Source organism: Erythrolamprus reginae, chromosome 1, assembly GCF_031021105.1.
Source record: "Erythrolamprus reginae isolate rEryReg1 chromosome 1, rEryReg1.hap1, whole genome shotgun sequence".
NCBI classification, from domain to species: Eukaryota; Metazoa; Chordata; class Lepidosauria; order Squamata; family Dipsadidae; genus Erythrolamprus; species Erythrolamprus reginae.
In genome coordinates, this window is record NC_091950.1 from 310,984,711 (window position 1) to 310,996,900 (window position 12,190).

Consider the following 12,190-nt stretch of genomic DNA (forward strand, 5'->3'; position numbering starts at 1 on the left):
CCTTGGAACAAACTTCCAGCAGACGTGGTAGATAAATCCACAGTAACTGAATTTAAACATGCCTGGGATAAACATATATCCATCCTAAGATAAAATACAGAAAATAGTATAAGGGCAGACTAGATGGACCAGGAGGTCTTTTTCTGCCGTCAGACTTCTATGTTTCTGTTTCTAATTTTGAATTGGTCAATCCACCTTTTTGAATTTGGATCAGCTAATTAGTTGTAAGTAAACTATGGACAAATAGTTCAACATCTACCGCTCTGCAAGAGAAACTAGCAGCAACCCCTATGAAACAATTCAATACATTCTTAAAATCTTATTCAATCTATTATATACTGAAAAAAGTAGCATTTCTACTGAAAAAGTAACATTTCTACATTAAAAAACAGGTTCAGCAGGATTTCTCTCTTAAAAAACAGGTTTGGCAAGACCTATGAAAAATGGACTTACTACATGAAAGCTAAAGATGAACAGAGTTACCACTATTCCAATGTATAAGATTTTATAAGTAATAAATAAGAAAATCACTAGCTTCTGTCCAGCTCTTACCACCATCAAGACTCCTGGAAATTCGTTTGCTTGAGGTCCGTTCAAAGAATGGGGCAGGTCTATCTATGAGATTGCTAGCCTGGCGGGTTTGTGCTTGGGTGCGTCCACTGTAACGGAACTTGGAGCCCAGTGTCAGAAATTTGGCTTTTGGAGGCTGTTCTGGTGATACAAGCCTACAATCACGAAAAAATGAACAAGGTCATTTCCAGACTGTAAACATAGTACCGTATATACTCGAGTATAAGCCGACCCGAGTATAAGCCGAGGCACCAATTTTTGCCACAAAAACTGGGAAAACGTATTGACCCGAGTATAAGCCGAGGTTAGAAAATGCAGTGGCTACTGGTAACTTATAAAAATGGAAAACAATAAAATTACATTAATTGAGACATGTTTTAGAATATTTATTTTAAAGAAAACCAGTAAACTAGCTCTGTAAATTTAAAAGAGGGTAAACAAATTAACAATATTAACAATAAATTAAAAAGTAAAAAAAGTAGCTCGATCAGGAACAAAGCTAAAACCTAAGAGTTAAAATCCTTCAAAACTGGATTCCTTCTCATCATTAATTGGATTTACATTATTGTTCTGTTTTTATATATGCTGTGAGCTACCCTGAGTCCTTGGAGAGGGATTGCATACAAATCCAATTAAATAAATAAACAAACAAACAAACAAACAAATAAGTGTATCCAAAGAAGAGCTTCAGCATTAGCTGCTGTGAGGTTATCAGCATAGAAAACCAAATAGATAGATAGATAGATAGATAGATAGATAGATAGATAGATAGATAGATAGATAGATAGATAGATAGATATAGATAGAAAGATAGATAGACAGACAGACAGACAGAAAAATAGATAGATAGATAGATAGATAGAAATAGATAGATAGATAGATAGATAGATAGATAGATATAGATAGAAAGATAGACAGACAGACAGACAGACAGACAGACAGAAAAATAGATAGATAGATAGATAGATAGATAGATAGATAGATAGATAGATAGATAGATAGATAGAAATAGATACAGATAGATAGATAGATAGATAGATATAGATAGAAAGATAGATAGACAGACAGACAGACAGATAGAAAAATAGATAGATAGATAGATAGATAGATAGATAGATAGAAATAGATACAGATAGATAGAAAGAAAAATAGTTAGATAGAAAAATAGATAGATAGAAATAGATACAGATAGATAGATAGATAGATAGATAGATAGACAGATAGATATAAAGATAGACAGACAGATAGAAAAATAGATAGATAGATAGATAGATAGATAGATAGATAGATAGATAGATAGATAGATAGAAAGAAATAGATACAGATAGATAGATAGATAGATAGAAAAATAGATAGATAGAAAAATAGATAGATAGAAAGATAGACAGATAGAAAAAGAATTCCTGTCTAGCTCTGCCTCATAACACATTATTAGATCCTATCCAAGCAAGGACAGCAACTACCACAAAATACCATTTTTTAAACAGTTTAAATCCTTTCAAAGGAGGGGGAGGAGAATCTGACAGCAGGGGGCCTTTTTAATCCGACTCACCATTGCAAATGGCTGCCTTCTTTGCTTGAGCTAGGGAGAGGAACTACGGCGTGCCAGAGGGGACAAAAGCTGGTGCCTCCTCGCTCTGGCTCAAGCAATGGCGCCCTCGTGTGGTGACCCGAGTATAAGCCGAGGCTGTGTTTTTCAGCCCATTTTGGGGGCTAAAAAACTCGGCTTATACTCGAGTATATACGGTACTTCTTTTTTTAACAAATTATATATTTCTAGGAATTAAAAAAATCTGTACATTTCTGAAAATATTCTCTTCTTTAATATCGTCTTTTGTCCATATGTCATATTTTATTTTTTATGGCAAGAAGGATGTCATTTTATTATAAAGTTCCTGCCAAAAATTGTATTCATCTGCTAGAGCAAGATTTTAAATCCTTTTAAACCATGGAATGATAGGAAAGGAAAACAACGAAAGAAAATACTGGAACCGCACATCAAGACAAAGCTATAGGGAAAAAACTGGCAGCATCTGAGTGAATTTCTCTCCTTAAGTTTCTTATAGAATCCATAAAGTTTTTGTGGAAGTCTAGAGTTACATGATACATAATTTAAAAAACCTTGTACTAAAGCAGTATCTTTCAAACTTGGCAAGTTTAAGATATATGGACTTTAGCTCCCAGAATTCCCCAGCCAATATGCTAGAGTATTATGATACAGAGACAAAAATATTTTCCAATTGCAATCTTCATATTTTAGAACAGGGTATGAAATTCAAGGCCTGAGGCCCAGATCCAGCCCACAGGTTGTTTAGATCTGGCCTGTGGGGCCACTCTGGAAACAGCAAAGAACCAACCTGAAGTGCCTCTTTTAGTGAAAATGGAGCTTAGGAGGTTCCGTTTTTGCTGGCAGAGGGTTGCAAGAGACTATCACAGCCAAAACAGCTCACAAGGGCCGCAGGTGGCACTCCGAACTCCATTTTCACTGGCAGAGGGTTACAGGGGGCTGTTGCAGCTGAAACGGAGCTCGGGAGCCCATTTTTTCTGGCAGAGCACTCTGGCCACCACAGGCGCTCCCGACACAAGTGACGTCGAGCTGGTCCCTCCCAACCTGGCCATGCCTATCCTGGCCTTCTAAGGTCAAACATAATGCAGCCCTCAATGAAATTGAGTTTGTCAACCTTATTTTAGAGAATAGACTGAGTATTCATACAGTTTCTTTTCTATCACATTCCCTATTGTTCTATATTCAATTTATTGTTCCTAGCAAGAATCCTAGGACTTACGGTAAGTATAATACAGTGGTACCTCTACTTAAGAACGCCTCTACTTAAGAACTTTTCTAGATAAGAGCCGGGTGTTCAAGATTTTTTTTGCCTCTTCTTAAGAACCATTTTCTACTTAAGAACCTAGCCTGGAAAAATTTCCCAGGAAATTTGAGAGTGGCACGAAGGCCGGGCCAGTTTCCTGCCATTCCCCCTTTAATCCCAGCCACCTCTGGCTTTTCTGGGCTGCCAGAGGAGCCTTTCGGTGGTGCTTAAGGATGCTTTGGCAATCCAGAGTGAACGGAGTGTTTTCCTTTCTCTGGGCGCTTGGAGAGGGAATAAACCACTTAGTGACTCCCTCTCACTGCCTCCCACACACCCGGCGCGAGATTGCCTCCCAGATCATCTGGGCACGGAAAGGCAAAAGGGGGCGCTTCGCCCCGGCTGAATAAACTCGTCTTCAGCCAAACCGAGGAGTCACCAGAGTGAAGGAAAGGCGTTGGCTACAAAAAGAGTGAGCGAGAGAAGAGAGGAGCCCTCCAGCATGGGAAGGAAGCAGGTAGCAGCAGCAGCCTTTCGGTTAAAGGAGCGGGAGGTCCCCATCTTTCGCCCACCTGGGTTTCTCTCTCTGGCGCAGTGTATGGGAGGTAGCCTCGCACCTGGTGTATGTGAGGCGTGTGCTCCTCCTCGCCACCTGAGCCCCTCTTTTTTTTAAAGCCTTAAAGTTTTGGATTTTTTTATTCACCTCACCTCACCTTCTTCCTTCTGCAGCGACTGTCCTCCTCCTCTTCTTCCTCCTCCTCCTCCCACCCAAATTCCGAGCTTTTATTTCTTTCCTAATAGGTTTGCCTGCATTATTTGCTTTTACAGATTCCTATGGGAAAAATTGCTTCTACTTACAAACTTTTCTACTTAAGAACCTGGTCATGGAACAAACTAAGTTCTTAAGTAGAGGTAGCACTGTAAAAGGCTTTTAGTATTACAGAGAAAATAAGTTTTAGAAGGTCTGTATTTAAATGTATAACAGGTAATCCATGAGAGAAGAAAAGAGGCAAACTCTAACCCTAACTATCATGAAGGAAGTTGACACTCTTGGATTAAGCCGCTTACACATTAATGATAGTTGGAACTGCTAGGTATTCTTTTGCATGCCAGCTCCTCAGAAGCTCACCATGAAATACATCATTCGTTAAAAGACATAATATGAATTATTTATTTCAAAGACACCCAATGAAATGAAACAAATGCCAGTAATAAAACAGTATTCTTTTTATTTCCCCCTGCTCAGAGACTGCTCTTAACTAGTGGTACAACATTCAAGGAGCACATGAAGATGAAAGTTGTCTTAATATCTATCTATCTATCTATCTATCTATCTATCTATCATCTATCTATCTATCTATCTATCTATCTATCTATCTATCTATCTATCTATCTATCTATCTATTTATTGGATTTGTATGCCGCCCCTCTCCGTGATTATTATAGTTTACATGCTGCTTCGTTTTGGAAGACTATGAGGCTTATAAAAATCAAGAATACGATTGTAATGAATCTAATGGCCACCATTTGCAGACAACATGATCTTACTAGTCTAAAAATGCATTTCTGAAGGATCATTTTGTTATGGCTCCCCATTAATGTAATAAGAATGTTTTCATTCAAATATCTTGGGAGTAAGTCATTCTGAAAGAGGAGGATCACTGCTAAATACACTTGAGCCTGGGCTCCCTGAAGATGCCCCTCCCTCCATGGCAGAACTATCAAAGAAGTCCACTCTCCCACCTTGCACTAAGTGACCATATTCAATTCAGAGAAGGCAGCTGCGGGGGGTATCCCAGCCCTGAGCCATTTCAGATTTAAAGGCGACAACCACCACCTTAACTGGTAGCAATAATAGTGTTATATGGGAAAACCTTAGAGCAGACATAATTACACTAGCTGAAACTTCAAGGATGATCTTTAGAGGTAATCCCATGAAAAACACATTGCAATAATCCTCTGCTGTGAAGTGACACATGCATGAGTGACCGTGAGTAAACCTCTTGTTTCAAGAAAGACCACAACTGGCATTCATTATAACTCTGAGATTGTGACAATTTGGGTGGGCAACAAGCTTCAGCTAAACCCTAGCAAGACTAAGTGGTTTCTGGGCCCTTAGTTTCTGTAGGTTTACCATTTTTGAAGTTGGATGTGTTGCACTACCCCAAGCACACCTTGTAAGCGGTTCAGATATCTTCACCGGCTCAAGGTTGACTCAGCTGTCCATCCTTCTGGGGTGGGTAAAATAAGGACCCGGATTGTGGGGGCAATATGCTGGCTCTGTTAAAAAGTGCTATTGTTAACATGTTGTAAGCCTCCCTGAGTCTAAGCAGAAGGGCAGCATACAAATTGAATGAATGAATGAATGAATGAAAAAATAAATAAATAAGTGGAGTTGTCCTTAAAAAATATTCAGACGCGTCAGTGCATATTAAGCCTGAGCTGCATTGGGTGCCAGTCTGTTTCTAACTTCAACTTAAGGTGCTGGTTATAAAGATCTAAATGGCATGGGGCTGGGTTATTTTTGAGATTGCTTCTACCTATCCCATCAGGGCAAACAGAAAGGGCAGATTATGGCTCCCATTGATTAAGGAATATCATCTGACAGAATTCTGTAGGAGAGCCTTTTCTGCCACAGTGCCTGTCTTTTGGAATATATTTCCCTGGCTGGCCTCAACCTTGTTTACCTTTTGAAATGGTCTAAAAATATGGTTGTGTCAATGGGCTGGGATCTGGTTATAGTTTGGAGATCACTAGTTAGTTAGTTAGTTAGTTAGTTAGTTAGTTAGTTAGTTAGTTAGTTAGTTAGTTAGTTAGTTAGTTAGTTAGTTAGCTAGTTAGTTAGTTAGCTAGTTAGTTAGCTAGTTAGCTAGTTAGTTTGTTTATTTATTTGAGTTGAAAGGGATCTTGCAGGTCATCAAGTCCAACCCCCTGCTTCAGCAGTAAATCCTACAGCACCCCAGCCAAATGACAGTCCAATCTCATCTTGAAAATGTCCAAAGTTGGGGAGTTCACAACCTCCGCTGGCAGGTCGTTCCACTGGTTGATCGCTCTGACCGTCAGGAAGTTCTTCCTTATTTCTAGGTTGAATCTCTCCTTGGTCAGCTTCCAACCATTGTTCCTCGTCTGGCCCTCTGGTGCCCTGGAAAACAGTGTGACCCCCCTCCTCTCTGTGGCAACCCCTCAAGTACCTGTAGACTGCCTGGCCCTTCTTTTCTCTAGGCTACCCATGTCCAGTTCCAGCAATCTCTCTTCATAAATCTTAGTTTCTAGTCCCCTAATCATTTTGGTTGCTCTTTTCTCCACCTTCTCCAGAGTTTCTATGTCTCTTTTGAAATGTGGTGACCACACAGTTGTTTATATTGATTGATCCATAAATTATACTTGCCTGCTTTCTGGGTTTTCAGTTTCAATGTTGGTTTTAATTGGGCTTTTTATTTTATTTTATTTTATCAGAATTTGATTTGATTGGTCTGACATTTGTAATATAGGTTTCTGTTTTTTTACTGCTATTTTCCTGAATGTTACTGATTGTGTTCTTTGGTTGTTTTTAACTGTGGGAACTGAGTCACAAATGTGAGATGGGTGGCTTTACAAACTGAATAAATAAATCCTTTTTCGTTGTTACTGTTTTATGTGAACCTCACTATTAGAAATGAACAGTAATACAAACTCCAATAAATAAATGACAAACTAAATGAATATAACCTATAGTATCCCATACACAGTGGCTCAGGATGCAATCTCTCCCCATTCTTCACTAAGAACCAGCTACTCAGAAAGCATGTTAATCACCAAAGACCAGTGCCCCTCCAACTGGCTGTTGGTACAAAAGATCAACATGGTCCATGGTTTTGAATGTCACACAGAGGTCAAGAAAGATCAATATAATTTTACAACTTGTTTCTTTATTGTCAAATATCAAAAAGAGCAACAAGTGCTGTTTTGGTTGTCCACTTGGGCCTGATTCCTAACTAAATAGGATCCAGATAAGCCATTTCATCCAAAGTTGTAACTGACAGTTGTCAACAGTTTTATGAAATAGTTGCATTAGATGATGATTATTCATCACCTCTTTCAAAATGGAGGGCATATACCACTACTTATATCCAATTTCTATCAGTTCCATGACTGCTTTCACCAACCTAGTAGACCAAGGAACTAACCAACAGATGGCAAAGCTAACAATGCAGATGACACTGCCTTATTTTCTTAACAGTCATATGTTGAAAACAATTCAGATAATTCCAGAAATAAACCTGTTACCTCAGCTGGATTTGCCCAGCTGGTGTCCAACTCCAAGTTAATATGAGTGATTTTATATTCCAAATGCTTAGTTAAGTCAGAGCAATGGCCTAGTAGATCATTTTCCAATTTTATTTTTTCTAAAAGAAACTATGAATTTAATACTGTTAAATCAAGATTTGAACTTAGTTGGATTTTCTGCATAATGGCATCAGTTGTAAGAAAGCAATATAAAATAGTAGGGGACCTAAAATAATTGGCATTGTTAGAAATATGCTTTTGTTCCTATTTGGGGTAAAAATTAAAAAAATGCTTGGGTGTTTCTTTATATAAGATGTTCAATGTGAAAATGTCACTAAAAATATTTTTAAAAATCACTACAGAAAAACTGGAAATTTTAAAGACATTAATTTGCAATTCATTAACCAACAAAGAACACTGTTCAGTAAAAAAAAAATCAAAGTGTAATTTGGTGCTTCAGAATTAAATTTGGTACAACTGAATCAGACACAATTATTAGTGGCTTTAATAAGTGCCTGGCATCTCTACAAGTGAGAGTAGCTTTTCCTAGGACATTCCATTGATATCTCTGATCCCATCAGCAGCCTTATCCATCTTTGCTTGCTAATCATTACCTCAAGAAAATCATTTTTACATCATCTAGGAAAAAATAAGTTTATTTAGGGCTATGAAATCTTCACAGGTTCTGTAGCACAACTCTCAGCAGTCCCTGCCAGCTAAATATGTATGATGAAAATTGTAATTCAATAGTATCTAATGTTAGAAAACCAAGATTTCTGCCCTAATATATTGTAGCAGGCTCCTGTTATGAACATTTATTTATGTATTGTCTGGAAAGCAGTTTCTATGGGTAGATTGCATACTAGTGTTAGAAAGCTTATTCCTCATATTAATTATCTTCAAGGGGGAGGGGGAGGTTAGAACTGACATACAAATTTCTAAGGGTTATAATCCAAAGCATTAGTCAGTCACTAGATTGAATACAGATAGTCCTCACCAATTACCATGTTCAGTGACTGAAATTACAATGGTACTGAAAAAAAAGAACTTCAGGACGAATGCCTATACTGTATTTGCAATCTGTGCAGCATCCCTCATTCATGCGACCACCATTGCGTTCAGTGCTATCCTGTGCTTGACTTATTTTTTCCTCTTTGCAGAGCAAAGATTGACAGGACAGGATTACAACAGACTAAGCAGGCACGCACTGAAAGCAATGTACTGGTTTGGCAGTTGTGAACATGTCACAATTCCCCATAATGTGCCGGCTTATTCTCTTATGATCCCTTACTCCAACCTCTCTGATCCATAAGAGGGAGAAGGAAAAATCCATCAATTTCTACAGGCAATCTCACCCATGCCTGACCTGTTCCTCCCTTGCAAAGCAGAGATTGGAGAGTGGGAAATAAATCAAAGTATGCAAAATATGCTGGCATAAGTGCACCACTTCCAATGTGAATTCCCCTCTTGTAGTTCCTTACCCTCCAAAGAAAGCAAATACAAACATTTATTGATTTCTTGCTAATTATCCCATTGCTGGGGTGAGCATTCAAAGGATGGGGGGATGGTTAGGGAGCAAACAAAAACTGAAAGTGTGAAACTGATTAGTCTGATCAGTTTTGTGAAAGTTCTCCCAGAATCTCTAGGAGTGACCTCCAATTTGAAAGGCAAATGAAAGCACAATCCAAACACATGATTTCCCTCTTAGCGACCCCTTTAAAACCTCCAAAAGAGCATCAATTTCTCCTCCATACCAAGTCATTCCTTGCAGAGCCTTACTACTTTCCAATAAAAGATTACTAATGTTTCCAAATAGAAACATCATTTCTGACAAATTTCAAGACTGTCAATGCTATAATTAAAATGGTGATGCTAAAAGATATTAATACAGTGATCCCTCGATTTTCGCAATCTCGATCTTCGCGAAACGCTATATCGCGATTTTTCCCACCCGATGACGTCATTCTCTTCCTTTCTCATCTTCCTTTCTCTCTCTCTTTCTCTATCTTGCTTCTTCCTCTCTCACACTCTCTTCCTCCCTCTCTCATCTCTTTCTTTCCTTCTCTCTCTTTCTCTATCTCTCCCCCTCTTGCTCTCGAGCGGCGGGCGGCGGACGGGCGAGCGGCGGGTGGGCAGCAGCGAGGAGGCGAAGATCGGGGTTTCCCCTTTGCGTGGGCGGCGGGGAAGACCCAGGGAAGGTTTCTTCGGCCGCCCAGCAGCTGATCTGCTCGGCAGCGCCGCAGCAGCGAGGAGCCGAAGATCGGGGTTTCCCCTTTGCGTGGGTGGCGGGGAAACCCCGATCTTCGGCTCCTCGCTGCTGCGGCGCTGCCAAGCAGATCAGCTGCTGGGCGGCCGAAGAAACCTTCCCTGGGTCTTCCCCACCGCCCACGCAAAGGGGAAACCCCGATCTTCGCCTCCTCGCTGCTGTGGCGCTGCCGAGCAGATCAGCTGCTGGGCGGCCGAAGAAACCTTCCCTGGGTCTTCCCCGCCGCCCACGCAAACTCCACCATCTGCGCATGCATGGCCATGGAAAAAGGGTATGCATGCGCAGATGGTGTTTTTACTTCCGCACCACTATATCGCGAAAAATCGAGTATCGCGAGGGGTCTTGGAACATAACCCTCGCGATACTCGAGGGATCACTGTATATGACAATACATTTTGTGGAGTTCATTCTCCTTTTTTCTACTGTTAACAGTTCTTCGTTTTCAGTCTTCCACTCTAATAAAACTATGTTGATTTCTGGATTATGCTTGTATAAGAATAGCACTAATGTTTTCAAGGTCCCAGTATTTTCTGCCATCCTGAGCAGGCTTTTTAATACAACAGAATGAGACTTTAATCAACAAAATGCACAAATGCAGATATTGAGTTTTATTTGCACACAGTTGTGAGTAGCACTATTCCATTTTTCTCCCCAGTGAAATCATTTTCAGGAATGAATGAAAACTGAGCCGCATATATCGATAGGCATGCTCTTTCAGATAACCTTGTCTTAAACCACTTAAGGTCTTAGAGGCTAAAACCAGCTCCTTAAATTAGAATGAAAACAACCTAACACCTGTAGAACAGATGTAGCAAATAAGCTTAACATGACCACTTAGCTTCTACAAACATATGTGTTACATTTTGTGCTTGGGAGTTCTTGATCATATATAAGGGCAGTCTTCCATAAATTCTATAATCAAACCCCAATTATTTAAATTGCAAGCAGGCTATAGAATGTATTTGTGAATGACTTCAATTATAAATTAAAAATAAAAGTAAACTGGACAAACTAGCATTTTTAGGTAAGAAAAACAAATATCAGGTAAAATTGAATTCCCAGTAGAAGGAAAAAGAAGCCTGGAATAAATCTAGTTCTTGAATCCAATAATTTGTCTGCTGAAGCTTTCACTGGAAAGCAAAAAGTAGACGTGGTTTCAAGGTCAAAAAGCCAATGAACAGTAGCAGCACTTTCTGTCTGCAGAGAAAAGTGGAGTAAGGCAGTGTTGTTTCAATTCAAAATTCTTTCTATAGCAAATTGCTCTCTAACAAAATATTCTATAATACCATAGATAGTTGTTATCAATATGTTACAGATTGCCTAGCATAAACATTTTGCAAACAACCATGATGGAGCCCACTGTATCATATTATAGTTACTCAAGAAATAATCAACTTATCATTTATTGTATCATAACAATATTTTAAGATAAAAATCCAGCATATAGCTTGAGTAAAAAAGCTAAGGGCCTTTTGTTTTGTTATTTTACATTGTGAACACCAAGTCATGATAAACCAAGGGAATAAATTAGGACCAATTCAAACTGCATATGGGGGACACACAACTAAAGGTAATTATCAGGAATGTATATTTTTGTCACAGGCTAAAAGGAAGCTCATTTATCGAAATATATTTTCATATTTAAAACTTTTCCTCAAAAACATAAAAGCCATGGAAATCCCATAACCCACTAATTAAAATATGAAAGTTTTACCTATAAAAAGTATGATGCTCCACACAAACCTTCCATAATCGTTTTGCAGCCCTATGATTTGGCAGCTTAAAGCCAATAGTACTCTCAAACTGTTCCAGCTGAAAAAAATTAATACAGATTAATAGAATTTTTGAAAACCATTTGTGCTAGCTAACTATTTAGACCTCATTTTCAATATTATATTTCATATTATGATTCATTGTTATTATTGCCCTCATTTAAAGATACTAATGGTTATGAGGGGGAGGGGGAAACACTCCTCCCCAGTCCTTATAAATAAGTTTTCGATGCCTTTACTGGGTGGTTCTCTGGGATCCTACTGACAAGTTTTCATACATTGCTTTCCTTCAATAAGCAGTATAAGCATTGTAAAAAAAAATGTTTGAGTTCCATATGCAAACTAAATTTTATTTTAAAAAAATAAAGATTACAGCTCCAATTGTATATACTGCATCTATCTGACTAAATCAGTGGGAATTAATTTTTGTTAGCATTTGATTTCATTTATTCTTAAAGTAAATGAAATAACTTTCAGTCACTTGGTGCAGAGGTTAAGGTCTGGTGTAG

At 38.7% G+C, this 12,190-nt stretch overlaps 1 protein-coding gene across 23 annotated transcripts in view; it reads right to left on the minus strand.

The window, feature by feature from the left end:
• The window catches only part of EPB41L2 (erythrocyte membrane protein band 4.1 like 2), a 103,793-nt gene that overhangs the window by 24,816 nt on the left and 66,787 nt on the right, over positions 1 to 12,190 (minus strand). For all 23 annotated transcript variants that reach the window (XM_070733517.1, XM_070733519.1, XM_070733516.1 and 20 more), the window contains exons 10-11: positions 11,624 to 11,721; positions 553 to 725 (exon numbers count right to left, since the gene is read on the minus strand). In XM_070733517.1, the coding sequence (XP_070589618.1) occupies positions 553 to 725; positions 11,624 to 11,721 (271 nt within the window). The remainder of the gene's footprint in view (positions 1 to 552; positions 726 to 11,623; positions 11,722 to 12,190) is intronic.